Genomic DNA, 18,510 nt, shown 5'->3' on the forward strand with positions numbered 1-18,510 from the left:
GGAAATGCTTTTCTTAGGGAGCTGGATCCTGGGAATTTAAGTTACCTTCACGTCAGAACTTCCTAATTTTTAGTGGGGCTTCAGAGGACAGGAGTTTTGGAGGTGACTCGCGGTCTGAGATTGTTTTTTGTGGGAGGGAGTCAATGGCAACTACATAAAGTGGTAGCTTGAAGACATTTTAGCCCTTTCCTGATAATTTTTCATATAGACAATTGATATTTTCTGAATCGCATGTAAATGTAAATAAAAGAATCTTTAGTAAAGAGCTTTTCTGTTTGTGATAAGCAACAAAAAGGAAAAGTGGCGAGCTTAATGGAAAATGAAGTGTCAAGGCGAATTCCCCTGGAGTCCACTTCCAACCCATATTGCTACTCCTAAACCCTTCCTAGCTTGGAAATTCTATAACAGCCACTTCTTGCGTCTTTGTACAGTGATGTGTATTTGGAGGAGGGGGAGCTGCTGGTCCATGAGGAAAGTTGACTAGAAAATAAAGAGGCTTTAGGGCTGGGATTGTGGCTCAGGGTAGAGCGCTCCTCTACTATGCGTGAGGCACTGATATCGATCCTCAGCACTACATAAAAATACATAAATTAAAGATATTGTATACAACTAGAAAAAAGAAAACACAGAGGCTTTAGTTCCCCCAGCTGTAAAATGGGTGGGAAGGTAGCCCTGTATAAACACAGATTAGGAAAAAAGGGATCTGAAATCAGTTATCACACATTCAGATTCTTTCCCACACCATTCTTTAAGTAAATAATAAATCTTAAAGAGGAAGAAGATGAACTATAAAACTAGGAACATTTCTTTTAATGAATTACAAACTAAATTACAAATAATGTTAATAGAGAAAGAGCACTCAAGGACAGGGTGGGAGATGAGAGACAAAATCATAAAAAGAAAAAGTACTTTTTTTAAACATTAAAATTACAAAACCCCAAGGTGCACACGGCAACAAATCCAGTCACTCTGACAAAAGACAAAAACAAAACAAAACAAAAAACACAACTATAACCTGATATATAAATATAATTGTTCATCCTTCTTTTAAAGAAATAATTTTTTCCCAATGCCCCCACTCAGGCACAACCTTGAAAAAGTACCAGCATTCTCCAAATGAAATCCAGACCCTAACTTCACTCTTATGGGGTAAGAGACAACTTCCAAAGAAGATGGGAGCAGAGATCCCTGGCAAGAACTAAAATCATAAAAGGAAAAGAGAAATTCAAATATCTCACCTGCCTCATAAGGCCATGGTGAAGCAACAGGTCAGAGTGCAGCACAATCCCTGTCCCCTGGGCCTCCCAGACTCCTCTTGGCCCCTAGGAGGGGCAGACAAGGGGTCTATAGGTAATCATTTCTTCTGCTTCCCCAATGGGGCTCTGTCTTGAGTTTCCCAGCCTGTTAGGCAAGATGAAACACTAAAACTAGGGTATAAACTGATTGGATCTATTTTTTAACCTAATTCTTTAAAATAGATCCCTCCCCATGGTTTTGTTTTGCTTGGTTCTCAAACGTTCCAACTCTGCCTCCTGCTATCCTCTGGTCCTTACAAAAACAGTGGCAGCAGGAGGCCTGGGGTAACTGGTCATCCCAAACGCAGGAAATTGGGATGGCAAACCCCATGTGGGGAGAGAACAGTCAGTTTTGTTTTGTTTTGAAAACCAGCCCTCCTCAGCAATGACTAAAAAAAGAGAGAAAGGGTGGCAGAAGCTGAGTTAAGTGCATCTAATACTGAAACTTCTTTACATTTTCACTTATTCCTCCTCTCTACCTCTGGATGCCCAGAGCTGGTTGGATGAGAGGGGAAGGCAAGTGTTAAGGCACCCAGAAAAGATGAGAGGGCCCACCTGAGTCCAAATAGCCCAGAGTCAAGCCAGGTCAAACCCACACTGGAGGACAGAGTGAGACTGGGGGTGAGGGCTTGGGGAAGAACATCAGAGTCGAAGGTGGGGTACTGGCTTGGTCACATCTTGGAAGAATGGGTGAGCCAGAGCTGCTTTTGCTGAAATCCTCTTGTTGGGGTCGTAGTGCAGCATTTGCTAGAGGGAAAGATGTATGCTGACTTCAGTGATGTGACACTAGACTAAGTGGGCAGCAACACATTCTTAGAAATCAGGAAACCAGACTACTTTTACACAGGTTCTCATTTCCCTCCTCCCATATATATGAACCAGCATGCTGACACAGGGACGCAAAGGACTAGGGAAAAGCTGAGGCCCAGCAGTCAGAGTGTCAGCCTTCTTTCACCCTAGAAAAGCCCTTCCCTTGGGGAATGAATGTGGTGCCCACTCCCCATTCTTACCGATAACAAGCTTCGTCCATCTTCATCCAGGGGAGGTACAACTTTGCTAAAATCTTGCCGGGCCCATTTGGGGAAACTAGGCTTATAATCAGGCATAGAAGTAACTCCTGGCCAAATCACCTCATCTGGAGTCCCCAGAGTCCGAAAAATCCGGAAAAGCTGGTCAATCTCAGAATCTCCAGGGAATAGGGCCCTGCGGGTCACCTGAAAATGGGAAAAGAGGAAAAGCCAAGACCCACAATGGTGTCAGTCAAACTATCCCGTCAAAGGAGGTTCCCACAGGCAGTAGAAGGTCAGCAGGGCCCCATGACTCCCTCCCCAGGGCCTTTCATGGGGTCGGTCACACAGAGCCTGAGACAATGAAGTCCCTTCATCTGTCTCCTTTCCCCCTCCTTCCTTCCCCCAACCATGGCTTTGCAGATCCCCAAGGCTGGGTGGGGCTGGGAGGGGGTGAATGTCTGGGGTGCCACTGACGTGTAGCAAAGGGATCCCAAGCCACTCACGGGGTGTGGGGTAGACACTGCGGTCATCCCCCCTCCTTGTGATGCAGCCACTTCTAGATAGGAGCACAGCGGGCAGAGACTGTGTCTTCCATTTCTTCTGTGTTCCCCACAGCACTTAGCATGGTGCTGGGTACACACTAGGTGCTTAACAAATATTTGTTGATGAATTGAGAGAGGAATATGGGCAATTGTAAGGTAATGCACTGGGGGATAAATGCACATTATGTATGTTTATATATATGTGTGTGTGTGTGTGTGTATATATAATATTTATTTATTTATAGACTAATGGTCTCTAAGCCACCAGTTATAACCCAGATAAAGGACCACAAAATGTCTTTGCTGATTTGAAGACTCAGCTTACTCCACTGTTGTATTAAAGAGAATGGAAGAGCCCATGTAAGGCTGGGCCTCAAGGATCCTTCAATCTGAAAAGCCAGAGGTTGAGGGGGGACATGATTGAAGTCTGTAATTAAATGAAGGGTTTAGATAAATACAGTTGGCTTCACTACCTTCTTGGCACCCTACAAGAAAGTATACAGGGCAGGTGTGGTGGCACATGCCTGTAATCCCAGCCACTCAGGAGGCTGTGGCAGGAGGATCACAAATTTGAAGCCAGCCTCAGCAACAAGGTATATAAGCCAAAAGAAGGAAGCACTAAATGGAACTCATTCTTCCAAATATATGCAGACTAAAGCTAAAACAGCTTAACAACCACATAAATGATTTAGCTCACTTCAGTGATAAGAGATGTATACTAGATACTAAGTCTGTCTGAGGACATTCTAACTTTGTATTTGATATCAAGGGCAATAGTCCTATCTCCCCAAATCCTGCCCCTGGTGCTGATCTGGTGAACTCTGTGACAAAAGGCCATAGTGCTGAGCCAAAAAATAATTCTGTTGTTATTGCATGTGAGGAGGAGTAGGTGGGGTGAAACTTGGGCAAGCTTCCATACCATCTCTGCAAAGATACAGCCCAGGCTCCAGATGTCCACTGCTGTGGAGTAGTATTTGCATCCCAGAAGGATTTCTGGTGCCCGATACCATAGTGTTACCACCTAGGGGACAAGAATAGGAAGGAGAGGGATGGTTTATGGGACATGGAGATTCCCACAACTCAACTCTTCAACAAAACTCTGCTCTCAGCCTCTAAGTAGCTTCTTTCTCTCCTTTTGATTTCTTCTAATAGAAACAACTACACACAAGTTCTTAGCCCAGAGTTAGCTTAGTCCATTACTCTAGGAACCACATTTTCTGAACCCCTATTTGAGACCTTCCTGAAAAACTCGAGACAAATGGTCATAATTTTAACAGTATGCCATCTAGCCGTCTTGGCTTAAAATCTAAGCCCAATTTGCCTAAATTATGACTTCTGTATATACCAAGGTCTACTTAAGGTGTCAGAGATTCTTTCCATCTACCAAGAGAGAAATTATTTGCCACATATTTTTAGTAACTTTGTGAATGCCCTTGTTAATACTTCCCAGGATGATCAGAGAGGAAATGTGTAGAGGGACTTACCTCATGGGTATATGTACGAACAGGGACTCCAAAGGCTCTGGCTAATCCAAAGTCTGCTAGTTTGATGGCCCCCTCTGCATTGATAAGCAGATTCTGAGGTTTAAGGTCTCGGTGCAGGACCCGATGAGAATGGCAGAAAGCTAGGCCCTGAAGCAGCTGAAATAGATAGCTCTGAAAAAAGAGACATGAAGGACTATGTTTTTTCCATCACAATGAGCAGATCAGGGTTTGCTCTTTGCCCCCAAAACTCTACTTAAAACTATGTTAGATCATAACTACACACTTAAAAGCTATTTCTTCCATTGTATTGTGAAGATAAAGACCAGATCTTATGCCAGGTGCTGTGGCGCATGCCCATAATATCAATGACTCTGGAAGCTAAGGCAGGAGGATGGCAAGTTCAAGGCCAACCTCAGCACTTTAGTAAAACCCTAAGTAAGTTAGTGAAATCCTGTTTCAAAATAAAAATTAAAAAGGGCTTGAAATGTAGCTTAATGTTAAAGCAGCCATGGGTTCAATCCCCAGCACTCAAAAAAAAAAAAAAAAAAAAGAAGACAAGGTCTTATTCAGTTATGGATCCCTTTCCATACCCTAACACATTTAAGGTATTTAATAAATGTGTGTTGAATAAATGTCTGTTGTTAGATTGAAAGAAAGTAGTTCCAGAAGTGAAGAACCCACGCTTAAACAGACAACAGAGATTCACTAGCTATTTTTTCCACTAATAGGTGAAAGGGCTTTTTGGAGGAATCTACCAACTCCCATTTATCTCAGTTTCATCTGACCTCTCACCTGAGCGTCTGAGTTGCCTCACTAGAGTTTCAACTTTGATTCTTCAGCCCAACCCTAGGGTTAATGAATATAATGAGCAGGGAGAGAGACACAAAAGAAAGGGGGTTGGGGGTAGACTGGGAAGAAGGAGGCCAAGATAACAAATTATCATCCAGTCAGAATTGCCTAGCTCTAAACCCCTAAAACATGTGCTCAATAGATGATGAGCATTACCTTGATGAGGGGAAGAGGAATGCCAGTGAGGGCAGAGGCATCCATGAATTTCTTAAGATCTTGGTGCAAAAATTCAAAAACCAGGTAGAGTTTATTTTCTGTGTGGATGACATCAAGCAGCCTGTGGAAGAGAAGGTCTGGAAAATGGAGGTGCAGGAGAGAAATGCCCAGGCTATCCAGAGAGAATTCATTCTCCTTCCTTGTTAGATCACCTCTCAGAACATACTTACTTGACAATATTAGGGTGGTTAAGTTCCTTGAGCAGAGAGATCTCACGGATGGCAGTACTAGGTACACCCTCAGTCTCACTTGGAGAGGTTGGAAAAGCAGAGATGGGAATATGGTTACAAATATTCCTTCTTCCCAATCTAGTCATTCCTTTCCCCCAAGGAGACACCACCCCAGTATCCCCTTGGAAAGTCAAAGAGGAAGGGTGCTGTAAGGAGGTAATTCTTGGGTAGTCAGGGTGTGGCTTTCAGACAGACACATTAGGGTCATTATTTCCTTTTTTCCAGGGGTAAGTAAGTAAAGCCTCCTGGTGAAGGTGAAGCAAAGAAAAGGAAATTTAAAAATAAATAAATAAATAAATAAAAAGAGTAACACCCAGTCTCCCCAGAGGGGCCAGCGAGGTTCAACTGCCATTCTTTTGAAAGAGAGAGAGAATTCTAAGATGAGGGTGGGGTTGGGGCCGTGAGGCCAGCTGCTCATTCAGTGAAGTGTTCTTTATTGGTTGCCACATAACCCAAATCCATGGAAAATCCTTGACTCAATCCCAGAGGCCTCCTTTCTTTTCGAGTCTCTCTTACTGCACTTTTGGAGACTTCGGCGGGCTCAGTAAGGGAAGGAAGTTTTCCATGGATTCTACACAACCCTACACTCTGTCCAGAGGAACCCTCTACTACCCGCAACCCACCCCTTCACTTCAAAAGAAGTCCCTCCCTGCTACCTTCCGGTCCCTGGACGGCTACTCGCCTGTTGGGGGTGGGGGTGGGGGTGGGGGGGGACAGTCAAGGAGTTCCCTAGTTAGGAGTCCCGGTTACAGAGGCCACTCACGTGTCCAGGCGGATTTTCTTAAGCGCCACCACTTCTCCCGTTAACTTGTTTTTGGCTTTGTACACAACTCCGTACGTGCCCTCTCCGATTTTTTCCACCTTTTGGAAGTTCTCCATGAAGCGCTAGAGAGTAGGGTCGCCCGGCCCTGGAGCGGGGGCCTGGGAACCCTGCAGAAAGCGGGCCCTGACTCTCGGAGGCGGAGGAGGGGGAAACAGAGCTCAGCACCGTAGCCCCAGGTCGGGATGGAACGCAGTCTACGTCTGGCTCTTGTCAATTTGTCCAACTTGAAACAATGTTGCCGCCTCCCCCACCAGTTCCCGACCGCCACCAGAGGCCCCTCCCCTCCTTCCCGCGTTTCCCTGGCTCCGCCCCCTGCCCTTCCAATTGGTGGACGTCAGAGGGGACCCGGCGAGCCCGGCGAGCCCAGCTCTCCTCGCGGTGAAAGACACCGCCCGCTGCAAGTTTGATTCTGAGAGGCCAGACTAAGTTTCCTCCTCTTTGAGGCGGCTGAACGTCTTTTCCCAAGTTCTTGCTTAGGACTCGAGTGTCCTGTGTCTTTAGTCTGTAGGAATTCCCTGATCTCTAAATCAGTACTTTCACTGCCCTTTGGGAAAATGGGTATCAAACTGAAATTAAATTTCTCTCGGCCCAGGGAGCCTACTTTGAAAAGCAGAAAGCCGGGAATCTTAAGGGGTTCATGAGCCTCAGAGGTGTTGTTGCCTCCGCCTCTCAGCCTACCCTGATACTGTCTCTCTGCTTTTGGATGCAAAGGTTCTATTTCAGTGTTTTTGAAAAGTTCTTGGTTTGACGCAACTTATTGATTCACTCTCTGAATTGTGTGTGACGGGTGTGTGTTATATAGTTATCTATCGGTTCCCTCTTTCTCGGGTGATGGAGTGTTGACAAGGTGAGAGTGACACAGGAAAACCAGAAACTGTTATTGAGTAGCCTGATGGGAAAGGAATGTCCAGGGACCCGGATCCCTCATCAGTTCTGCCTCTCTCCAGTCTTTTCGCTCCTCCCACACCACTCCTAGAGGGAGAGGAGGAAGGGCTATGTAAATGAGCACTCTTTTCTTATATAGGGTTATTTTCCAGTCCCCCAGCGCCTTTGGTTGCTGAAGGGAAGAACAGGATGGATGTGGTGCTGAGAAGGTGCTTTCTCCATTTGTGTGTGCTAAGTGCTCTGCTGGCTGTGGGGGCCACAGAAGGTGAGTGTGGGTGTATGGACAGGAGCAGGTGTTGATTAGGGATTGAACACCTGTTCTGGTTTTCTCGCTCTTAATGTGAGATACCAGTAATATTTCAGGCTTCTCCCACCTGTTTGATTTAGTGAGAATATGGGCACTGGCTCCCGCCCTACTTGGAAAATTGGGATTGAACATGAAAATAATCCTGTCTGCTTGGAGGGGCAAAAGAATAGTGGGTCTTTGTGATGCTAAATCTAAGGACCCGAAGGCAATGAGCTGGAGCTGGGACTCCACAAGGGTGAAAAGATCTTTCAGGTAATGTCTCAGGTACTTGGGGGTAGAGGATTTAAAGTGGGGAGTGACAGAATATGGTGTTGGATAAGAAGGCTAAAGAGGTACAATGATGGGTGAACACAGCCTAGATCTTTTGTTCTGGGGCTGGGAGAGACAGGCAGAGGGGGGGTCTCAGCTGAGCATCACATGAATAGGCTCTGGGGGATTGGATCCTCGTGACAGGAGCAAGGGGTGGTGATGGTGGTGGTGGTGAGAGGGTCTGGAATGTCCCGTGCTGCTCTGAGGAGGGAGGGTTGGAACTGGAGAAAGAATGGCGCATCTCATGACTTCTCTTGCTCTACTGGTGAGAAGCTCAGTGAAATGATTCCAGATCATCCCCCAGAAGAATCATCAAGGTTTTCAGTGTGCATTAGAAATGGGGTGAGGAGCCAGGCATGGTGGTACATGCCTATAATTCCAGGAACTCAGGAGGCTGAGGCAGAAGTTTGTAAGTTCAAAGCCAGTCTCAGTAATTTAATGAGGCCCTACGCAACTTAGGGAATCCCTGTTTCAAATAAAAATAAAAAGGACTAGCGATATGACTCAGTGGTTCAAACCTTAGTACCAAAAAGGAAAGAAATGGAGTGAGGATAAACCAGGTGTGGTGGTGCATGCTATAATCCCAGCTACTTGAGAGGCTGAAGCAGGAGGATAGCAAGTTTGAGGCCAGCCTCAACAACTTGGTGGAACTCTATTTCAAAATAAAATAAAGCCCTTCCTTTTGGCCTGAACTGCCATCTTCCAGTAATTTGCCAAAATGATGAACACAAAGGGAAAGAGGAGAGGAACCTGATGTCTGTTCTCTAGACCTTTTAGAAAAGATGGAATTGTTTCTGTGGCCACATATATGCGAATCTACAAGAAGGATGATAATATAGACATTAGGGAATGGGTACTGTTCAAAAAGGAATGTCCCACAAATGTTAGCATGGCAAAACTGGGAGAGTTTACAATATTACCCAGCATGCCGTTGACATTGTGAATAAGCAAGTTAAGAGCAAGATTCTTGCCTAGAGAATTAATGTGCATATTGAGCATATTAAGCACTCTAAGAGCCGAGACACCTTCCTGAAACATGTAAAAGAAAATTATCAGAAAAAGAAGGAAGCCAAAGAGAAAGGTACCTGGGTTCAGCTGAAGTGCCAGCCTGCTCCACCCAGAGAAATATATTTTGTCAGAACAAATGGAAAGAATCCTGAGCTGCTGGAACCTATTACCTAAGAATTCATGGCATAATAAATGTAAAATAAATGAATAAAGACCCATGGATTTTCTTAATTGGGAAAAAAAGAAATAAAAAGATTGGGAGATATAGATCAATGGTAAAGCCCTGGGTTCCAGAAAAGGAGGGGAAAAAAAAGGAGGAAAAGAACTGAGGTGAGGGTAGTTTCTGCTATGCTGAAATGTATACATCATATCCCAACCTGTCTTTCTCTGTCTAGATCCCAATTTCACAGATTTCTAGGAAGTTTTCCTTGATTGGCTTTCCTCATTTGTGCTGCACTTTTTTTTCTTTTTTTAAAGAGAGAGAGAGAGAGAGAGAGAGAGAGAGAATTTCAATATTTATTTTTCAGTTTTCGCTGGACACAACATCTTTGTTTGTATGTGGTGCTGAGGATCGAACCCCCAGACTGCATGCATGCTCAGGCGCTACAGCTTGAGCCACATCCCCAGCCCTGTGCTGCACTTTCAAGTCTTTTTTGTTCACTGTATTTCTTAATGTTTTCTGAAAACATTCTGTTCACGTCCATTCACCTAAGACTCTTAAAAGATCATGCTTACATATTGAATTCTGATTTTTTTTAAATCATAAGAATAGGCTGAGGATGGAGCTCAGCATCAGAACTGTGATTAACAGGTGAGAGGCTCTGGGTTCATTCCCATCTCCCACCACAACCAAAAAAAAAAAAAAAAAAAAGCAAACATTTTTCTAGATATTCATGAAATTTTATATGGATTGCTATTTATCTTATAGTTTTTTCCTAGTGTGAAAAGACATTGTGCTTATGCAGGAAAATGTTGTTTTTTTTTTTTTTTTTAAGTCCATAGGGTTGGGGCTGGGGTTGGGGCTCAGCAATAGAGTGCTGACCTAGCATGTGCGAGTCTCTGGGTTTAATCCTCAGCACCCCATAAAAATAACTAAAATAAAGGTATTGTGTCCAACCAACTACAACTAAAAAATAAATATTAAAAAAAAATCCACAGGGTTAACATAATCCTCAGAGTCACTTTTAAATATTTTAGCCAAAAACAAAAATAACAATCAAGCTGAGCGCAGTGGCCCATACATGTAATCCTAGCATCTCTGGAGGCTGAGGAAGGAGGCTTGAAAGTTCAAAGCCAGCCTCAGAAACCTAGCAAGGTCATAAGCAACTCAGCAAGAACTTTTCTCTAAATAAAATATTAAAAAGGGCTGGAGGTGTGGCTCAGTGGTTAAGTGCCTCTGAGTTCAATCCCCCAATACCTAAAAAAAAAAAAAAAAAATCAATAAGGATAAAGCAAATACAGCAAAATGTTGATAGCTGTTGGATCTAGGTAAGGGTATATGAAGGCCCAACATATTTTTTTTTCCTCTCAGATCTCTCTCTTGGTCAGTTACAATAATTTTGCTGCTCTGTCCCTACCCTACTTCTTAACCATCCCCTGCTTGCTATAGTGATCTTTCTAAAATACTAATACAATTGTGTTTTAAAAGGTTTCAAAGCCTCATATGAAAATTATAGTTTTTCAATTTTGATCCCAGGTCCAGTTCTGATACTCTGTCTCCAATGAAGTTGACTTGGAAGAGTTACTTCCTTTCTTGAGTTAACTGATGATTCAAAACTTGATTTTCTTTTTAGTGAATAACCCAAAAGTTGAACCACAACTGCAGTTTTGTATTAAAAAATGGAATATATTTAAAATCAGATTTATCATGTAGTACAATATTTTAAGTAACTGTAAGAACTTCTTTGTTATTTAAAAAAAAGCTTTCAAAGGGTTGTTGGACACAGCAGCACATGCCTATAATCCAAGCAATTCAGGAAGCTAAGGAAGGAGGATCACAAGTTCATGGCCAGCTTCAGTAATTTATTGAGGCCCTAAGCAACTTAGAGACAGCCTGTCTCAAAATAAAACTAAAAAATAATAAAAAGTAAAAGCTTTTGAAGGGTAAATTTTATGGTACATGATTAAATCTCAATTTTAAAAAAATAGCTTCAAAGGTGGCTTGCCTACAGGATAAAGGCCAAACCCCCTAGTGTGATACTCAAAGTCCCCACCCCATCTTCTCAGCCATAGTGTGCAACAACACAACGCTAGTAGTCCTCTAGCATGCCAAGTGCTTCCATGCCTCCATGTGCTAGTCCTGGGGCAGCTCCTCATTTAATGTACTCATTTAATTCCACAAGAGTACTTCCCCAATGTACTCTTGTGGAATTAGCCTGTTTAGTTTCTCATTTTGTTACACTATATGGTATGTCTGTTATGGTACGCATTAAACAGTGCCTTGAATTATAATAATGTGTGTATATGCTCATTTCTTATACTCAACTTTGAATCCCTTTCAGAGCCTTATCTTATTATTCTTAAGTCTTTTGTGCCTCAAATAGTGCCTAATACGTCATGGGTATTCAGTAAATTAAAATGCCTTTGAATGTGAGAATGAGTGGAGTGACATGAATGGAGTGTTAGCCTTGAAATGGAACTGATTGAGGATCCTAGAGCCCTCATGGCACATTCCTTTTAGGACCCAGAAACCAGGACTGGCTTGGAGTCTTGAGGCAGCTCAGAACAAATGCCTGGAACAGACAGCTGTATCCAGAGTGGACAGAAGTTCAGAGGCCTGACTGCTGGAAAGGTGGGAAATTGAAAGTTCTGGGGAGAATATGGTGAGAATAGGATGGGGAGGAATGGAAGAACTTGGGTGAATGCACCTTGGGAAGACAGGAAGGGGAAAGATAAATGGGGAAAGGAAGCCACAGAGTCCTCACTAATGCAACTTCGCTTCCCAGGTGGCCAGGTGTCCCTGGAGCTCAGTAATGATGGGCCTACACTGATTGGTGCAAATACCTCCTTCTCTATTGCCCTGCACTTCCCTGAAAGCCAAAAGGTACTGCCAGATGGGCAGGTTATCTGGGCCAACAACACCATCATCAATGGTAAGTACAATCCTACTTCAGACCCTTATTCCTAGGGCTCAAATTCCCTGGTGTCTCCAGTTAGCCTCAAGAATGTCCCATTCCTGCTCTAATATTTATTTGTTTGTTTATTCAGAGTGGTTCTGGGAATTGAGCCAGGAGCATCTCTGAGCTATATCCTCAGCCATTTTATTTTATGACAAAGTCTTGCTAAATTGCCCAGCCTGGCCTTGAACTTGTGATCCTCTTGCTTCTCCCAAGTCTCTGAAATTATAGATTTGTAATACTGAACTCAGCCTCCTTTTATTTTTTAAACAAATTACATATGTGATACAAATTCATTGTAGTAGTATTAGAAAACATGGATAAAGCAAAAAGTAAAGAAAATTATAATTCCCAAACTGAGGGACAGCAGAAACCAGAAGTTGGGCAGACCTAGTTTTCAATTTGTCACTAGTTTGTGTTCTAGACTAGTAACTTAACTGTTTTGTGCTTCCATATCCTTATCCATATAATGGGGGTGGTACCTTTCCTGAAAGGTGTTGTAAGAATAAAAATGTGATATTATATAAAGAACTCAGTATTATGTTTCTCTTGCCTACAGGAAAGGCTCAAAAAATGTTAGCCAATACTGTTTTTTTTTTTTTTTATTTCACTGATTAGAGAAAATCACCATAAACATTTTGATGTATGGCTTTTCAGTCTTTTTTTTTTTTTCCATACCAGGGATTGAACCTAGGGGTACTTAACCACTGAGCTATATCCCTAGCCCTATTTTGTATTTTATTTAGAGACAAGGTCTCACTGAGTTCTTAGGGCCTCGCTAAATTGTTGAGACTGGCTTTGAACTTGTGATCCTCCTGTCTCAGTCTCCTGAGCTGCTGGGATTATAGACATGTGCCACCATGCCCAGCCCAGTCTCTTTCTTATGTATGTGTGTGAATGTGTGTATATAAGTGAATTTTAAATTGTAGTGTCCACATGCCCCCAGCCCCAACTACAGGCCCAAATGGGTTATACCATAGAGATTGTACTTTCTAGCTATTATTACTAGAGCCCCTCTCTGATGCCCTAGGAGCTATTATAGGGGTTTTGATGTATACAGCAGAATGCTAGGGCCAGTGGCGCATGCCTGAAATCCTGGGGACTCCAGAAGCCAAGGTAGGAGGCTTGCATCATCAAGGCCAGCCTTAAAATTAAAACTAAAAAGGGCTGTGGATGTAACTCAGTGGTAAAGTGCCCCTGGGTCCAATCCCCAGTACTGGGGGGAAAAAAAAAGAATGCTAGGGTTGAGGGTGACTCTATTTATATTTCAGGGAGTCAGGTGTGGGGAGGAGAACCAGTGTATCCCCAGGAACCTGACAATGCTTGCATCTTCCCTGATGGTGGACCCTGCCCATCTGGCCCTTGGTCTCAAAGAAGAAGATTTGTTTATGTCTGGAAGACCTGGGGTGAGAGTTTCCCTTCTCTGACCTGTCTCTACATACTTATATTTTCTTCTTCTTACATGTTCACCTTTCTTTTTGGCCTCAGCTCTTAACTTTTGTGATTTCCCCTAATCCTCATTTCCCCCCATGGCTATTTCTTCATTCATAGCACCTAACTCCCTTTCAATTCTTTTTCTTGGAGTTGGGGGGTGCTGGGGATCAAACCCAGGGCCTTGTATACACCACACACTATTGATCTATAGCCCCAGCCAATGCAGGCAACCCTTTCTCAATTATAGTCCCACTCTATGAAATGCCCTCTCACACACAATAGAACCCTTTCTCTGCCCCGTTATGTCACAGCCTTCCCAACACCCTTTGAAGTAATCATCCTTAATATATCTCCTGATGTTCTTTCTCTGTTCTTTTTCATATCCTGCTCCAGTTCCCTCTGACCAGTAGCATCTCCCTTTCTGATTTTCTTTTCAAAAACCTCAGGCCAATACTGGCAAGTCTTGGGGGGTCCAGTGTCCAGGCTGAGTATTGGGACAGAACAGGCAATGCTGGGCACACACACCATGGAAGTGACTGTCTACCATCACCGTGGATCCCAGAGCTACGTGCCCCTTGCTCGCTCCAGCTCAGCCTTCACCATTACTGGTAAGGGTCTAGGAATTGTCAAAGCCAACAATATGGAGCAGAAGAATATGGAGAGGCTTGGGTGGACTGGGGGGGAGAGAGGAAATGGTGTGCTACCTTCAAGGGGCAGGGCCAGGAAGACCTTAGCAGAGGAATGTGGGGTTTAGAACCAGTGAATTGCCAGGTGACTACCAGCTTCTGGGTTAGAGGGTATGGCTGTGAAAGGAGAAGCTCTGGCCCAGGTTTGGTTCTCACCTTTTCTGGCTCCAATCCCAGACCAGGTACCTTTCTCTGTGAGCGTGTCCCAACTACAAGCCTTGGATGGAGGGAACAAACACTTCCTGAGGAAGCAACCTCTGACCTTTTCTCTTCAGCTCCATGACCCCAGTGGCTATTTGAAGGGGGCTGACCTCTCTTATACATGGAACTTTGGAGATGGTACTGGGACTCTGATCTCTCGGGCACTTGTGGTCACTCATACATACCTGGAGTCTGGCCCCGTCACTGCTCAGGTGGTGCTGCAGGCTGCCATTCCTCTTACCTCCTGTGGCTCTTCCCCACTTCCAGCCACAACAGATGGGAATATGTCAACTGCAGAGGTTCCTAGCACCACAGTTGGGCAAGTGCCTACTGCAGAAGTTATAGGTACTACACCCAATCAGGTACCAACTACAGAGCCATCTGGAACCACAGCTGTGCATGTGCAAACCACAGAAGTCATAAATATCACATCTGTACAAATGCCAACTGCAGAGGGAACAAGTACTACACTGCAGCAGCTACCAACCTCAGAGGTCATAGATACCACATTTGCAGAGGTGTCAACTACAGAGGTTATAGATACTACACCTGTAAAGATGCCAACTGCAGAGCCCTCTACAGAGGTGACAACTATAGAGCTGGTGGAGACCACAGCTGAAAAGATACCGACTCCTGAGCCTGAGGGTCCAGATGCTAGCCCATTCATGTCTACAGAAGGTATTACAGGTAAGAGGACCAGTGTAGGGTTGGGGTTGTGACCCAGTGGTAGAGTACGTGCTTAGCACATGTGAGGCCCTGGGTTCAATCCTCAGCACCACATAAAAAGATAAATAAATAAAAATAAAAGGAGGCTGGGGCCGGGCATAGTGGTGCACACCTGTAATCCCAGTGACTCAGGAGGCTGAGGCAGGAGGATCTCAAGTTCAAAGCCAGACTCAGTAAGAGCGCTAAGCAATTCAGTGAGATCCTATCTCTAAATAAAATTCAAAATGGGGCTGGAAATGTGCCTCAGTGGTCAAGTGCCCCTGAGTTCAATCCTCAGTACCAAAAAAAAAAAAAAAGGAGGGGTGGTGGTGCTGGGGTGGTAGGGCGCTTGCCTAGCACGTGTGATACACTGAGTTCGATCCTCAGCACCACATAAAAAATAAATAAATAAAATAAAAGCATGTGTCCATCTACAACAAAAAAAAATTCTTAAAAAAAAAAAGGGTATTGGGCTGGGGATGTGGCTCAAGCGGTAGCGCACTCGCCTGGCATGCGTGCGGCCCGGGTTCAACCCTCAGCACCACATACAAACAAAGATGTTATGTCCGCCTAGAACTAAAAAATAAATATTAAAAAATTTTTTAAAAAGAGTATTGTGTCCGTCTACAACCAGATAGATAGATAGATATCTAGATAGATAGATAGATAGATAGAAGGGGGGAGGGAGAGAGAGAGAGGAGACACACACACACACACACACCAGTGTGCATGAGGTTCATTGAGAAGGGATATTTGTTACTTCTCTACTCTGAAAGTCTTACCCAGATGTTATCTAATCCTGTTTAACACTGTGATCTCCTCAGAGTTCTTACTAGCTCTAAAGCCCTCAAGTGTCTCTTGACATGCAAGAGATTTGGAGTTCAGTTATTTGGGGTCTTCCCCAGTATATGAGGAGAGAGCTTGTTGCTTTTCTACCCCTGAGAACAGCTGGGAAGGCCAGGGAACAGACTGTGATCATTTACATATTTATATCACATTTTCTGTTCAAGCATAAATGCACAGAAATCTTTCTCAGATTCCAAGACTCTGATTCTACCATTTTCCACTCCTAGATTCTTGTCCCAAAGTGAAAACAGAAGGGATGAGTTAGTGAGGTTTAAATGAGCTACATCAAGTATCTAGTCTAGGACCTAGCATAATGTGGGGTATGATAAATATTTGGGAGACTTTTTGAAAATTCCAACTCTTGCCTCTAACCTTGTGACTCTAAAGCAGTAATTTTCTTCTTCTGGGCTTCAGTTTATTTATCTATAAAATGTTATTTCTTCTGGGTGCAGTGGTGCAAGCCTATAATCCCAGCGGCTCAGGAGGCTGAGGCAGGCGGATTGCAAGTTCAAAGCCAGCCTCAGCAACAGCGAGATGCTAAGCAACTCAGTGAGACCCTGATTCTAAATAAAATACAATATAGGGCTGGGGATGTAACTCAGTGTTTGAGTGCCCCTAAATTCAATCCCAAGTACCCCCCAAAAAAGATATTTCCAAGATCTTGACTTAAAGCCAGTAATTTCGGGATCCAGTAGCTCTACTTGGGAAAATGTCTGCTTGGCCTCTTCCTCCAAGTGAATCTTCTTATCTGTCTCTTAACCTTGCCTCCTAAATCCTCTCCTGCCAGGGTCCCTGAGCCCTCCGCTGGATGGCACAGATACCTTAATGCTGGTGAAGAGACAAGTCCCCTTGGATTGTGTTCTATATCGATATGGTTCCTATTCTCTCACTCTGGATATTGTCCGTAAGTCTTGCCTACCCTGGGGGTTGATGAAGAAAGGTGTATGCTGCCCAGGACCATCAAGTGGGAGCATACCTTGAGAGGAATTATTTACCCAGACAGAAAGAATGCCCCAATGACAGGGTCCTCCTTTGAAGACAAAGGGATGGGATTGGGAGAGTAGCCCTACAGCTTTCCTCTCTATGGACCTGCAGAAGGAATCCCAACTTATAACCTTGCAATTCTACAGAGGGCATTGAGAATGCTGAGATCCTGCAGGCCGTGCCATCCAGTGAAGGGGATGCATTTGAGTTGACTGTGTCCTGTCAAGGCGGGTGAGTATCCTGCTGATTGCTCTGATGATTCTTGAGTTGACCATTGATCTTTGGAGTCATGTTCCTTCCAAGATCCCCTGATGCAAGATGATCCTTATTCTAGGCTGCCCAAGGAAGCTTGTTTGGATATTTCATCACCAGGGTGCCAGCCTCCAGCCCAACGTCTGTGCCAGCCCGTGCCACCAAGTCCAGCCTGCCAGGTGGTTCTGCACCAGGTACTAAAGGGCGGCTCAGGGACCTACTGCCTCAATGTGTCCTTGGCTGATGCCAACAGCCTGGCAGTGGCCAGCACCCAGCTTATCATGCCTGGTACGTATTTAGATATAAGATAGGATGAAGGGGAATGGGCAGAGGCCAGAAGGGAGGGAGAAGACACTGTATGAAGCAGTGCCTGGGATTCTGTTCACAGGTCAAGAAGCAGGCCTTGGGCAGGTTCCCCTGCTTGTGGGTATCTTGCTAGTGTTGATGGCTGTGGTCCTTGCATCTCTGATATATAGGTGAGAACCCCACCATCTAGCCCAGACCCGAAATCCTTTATTACTACCTCTTCCTCTTCCTTAAGGGGAAAATGAACTACCATTCCCCTTGAGGAAGCATGGTGTCTAGGAAAGAGTCCAGGCATATAAGTTAGAAAGACCTAGGCTGCAGTCTTTCTTGTGGGATACTGGGGAAATAGCTTAAAATTTCTAAGCCTCTGAGATGTAAGAAAAACAATACCTTCCCTGTGGGACTGTTGTCAGGATTAGAAACAATGTGAGTAAACCACCTGGCAAGAGTGCACCAATTGAGGACATTGATAACTGTTGTTAATATTCTATGTGTAGCACTTCTGAGAGGGGCAGATCCCCAGGCCAAGGTCTTCAAAGCAGGGAAGTTTATAGGTAAAGGAGAGAGGTTACCATAGAAATAAGAGACAATGAATCCTGGAGTTGGGGAGAAGGGAAAGGAGCTAGAATTAAGGCCAAGCATGGGATATGGGTGTGTCCCTTCTTTGGAGAAGCACAGATAATTGGCCTTTGTCCATTGCTAACCATTCCCCCCCCCCTTCTCTCAATATCAGGCGCAGATTTATGAAGCAGGGCTCAGCTCTCTCCATTTCCCAGCTGCCACACAGTAGCACTCACTGGCTACGTCTGCCCAGGGTCCTCCGTGCTTGCCCCACTGGTGAGAACAGTCCACTTCTCAGTGGGCAGCAGGTCTGAGTACTCTCATATGATGATATGATTCTCCTGGGGTTGACAGGAATGCCTGTCTTTTCTGTAGACTTTCCTTGGAGACCACCATTACCTGAAATAAATACTTGGAACTTGGTGCTGTTTTTCTTGCTTTCTTGAGGTCAGTCTTTTAAG

At 44.3% G+C, this 18,510-nt stretch overlaps 2 protein-coding genes and 1 pseudogene across 3 annotated transcripts; 2 read left to right on the forward strand and 1 right to left on the reverse strand.

Annotated features, from left to right (window-relative positions):
- Nucleotides 1-795: 795 nt before the first annotated feature.
- Nucleotides 796-6,735, reverse strand: Cdk2 (cyclin dependent kinase 2). 2 transcript variants are annotated; one of them, XM_005335606.5, is made up of 8 exons: nucleotides 6,390-6,735; nucleotides 5,567-5,644; nucleotides 5,337-5,457; nucleotides 4,332-4,502; nucleotides 3,767-3,868; nucleotides 2,809-2,952; nucleotides 2,306-2,509; nucleotides 796-2,042 (listed from the first exon to the last, which is right to left on the reverse strand). In XM_005335606.5, the coding sequence occupies exons 1-8, from the start codon at nucleotides 6,503-6,505 to the stop codon at nucleotides 1,938-1,940; spliced, it is 1,041 nt and encodes a 346-aa protein (XP_005335663.2). In that variant the 5' UTR covers nucleotides 6,506-6,735; the 3' UTR covers nucleotides 796-1,937. The 2 variants fall into 2 exon arrangements, with proteins under 2 accessions (XP_005335663.2, XP_005335664.2); XM_005335607.5 differs by lacking the exon at nucleotides 2,809-2,952 and having other exon boundaries at nucleotides 6,390-6,734.
- Nucleotides 6,736-7,452: 717 nt separating this feature from the next.
- On the forward strand, nucleotides 7,453-18,472 carry Pmel (premelanosome protein). Its single transcript, XM_005335604.4, has 11 exons — nucleotides 7,453-7,599; nucleotides 11,639-11,749; nucleotides 11,904-12,050; nucleotides 13,346-13,480; nucleotides 13,955-14,116; nucleotides 14,372-15,082; nucleotides 16,734-16,850; nucleotides 17,077-17,161; nucleotides 17,265-17,470; nucleotides 17,571-17,658; nucleotides 18,222-18,472. Exons 1-11 carry the CDS (start codon nucleotides 7,524-7,526, stop codon nucleotides 18,361-18,363), a joined length of 1,980 nt encoding a protein of 659 aa, XP_005335661.1. The 5' UTR covers nucleotides 7,453-7,523; the 3' UTR covers nucleotides 18,364-18,472.
- LOC101977212 (large ribosomal subunit protein eL21 pseudogene) lies at nucleotides 7,623-9,147 on the forward strand (annotated as a pseudogene).
- Nucleotides 18,473-18,510: the final 38 nt, after the last annotated feature.

Source organism: Ictidomys tridecemlineatus, chromosome 6 (assembly GCF_052094955.1).
Source record: "Ictidomys tridecemlineatus isolate mIctTri1 chromosome 6, mIctTri1.hap1, whole genome shotgun sequence".
In the NCBI taxonomy this organism is placed as follows: Eukaryota; Metazoa; Chordata; class Mammalia; order Rodentia; family Sciuridae; genus Ictidomys; species Ictidomys tridecemlineatus.

Excerpts from the sequence above, each read along its gene's own strand:
- Cdk2 (XM_005335606.5), bottom strand. The coding sequence starts at position 6,505 with ATGGAGAACTTCCAAAAGGTGGAAAAAATCGGAGAGGGCACGTACGGA. Across the intron at positions 2,510-2,808 it reads CAGTGTCTACCCCACACCCC|GTGACCCGCAGGGCCCTATT; the intron begins GTGAGTGGCTTG and ends TCCCATTTTCAG. Across the intron at positions 2,043-2,305 it reads ATGGACGAAGCTTGTTATCG|CAAATGCTGCACTACGACCC; the intron begins GTAAGAATGGGG and ends CTTTCCCTCTAG.
- Pmel (XM_005335604.4), top strand. The coding sequence starts at position 7,524 with ATGGATGTGGTGCTGAGAAGGTGCTTTCTCCATTTGTGTGTGCTAAGT. Across the intron at positions 15,083-16,733 it reads GTCTACAGAAGGTATTACAG|GGTCCCTGAGCCCTCCGCTG; the intron begins GTAAGAGGACCA and ends CTCTCCTGCCAG. Across the intron at positions 17,659-18,221 it reads CTTGCATCTCTGATATATAG|GCGCAGATTTATGAAGCAGG; the intron begins GTGAGAACCCCA and ends TCTCAATATCAG.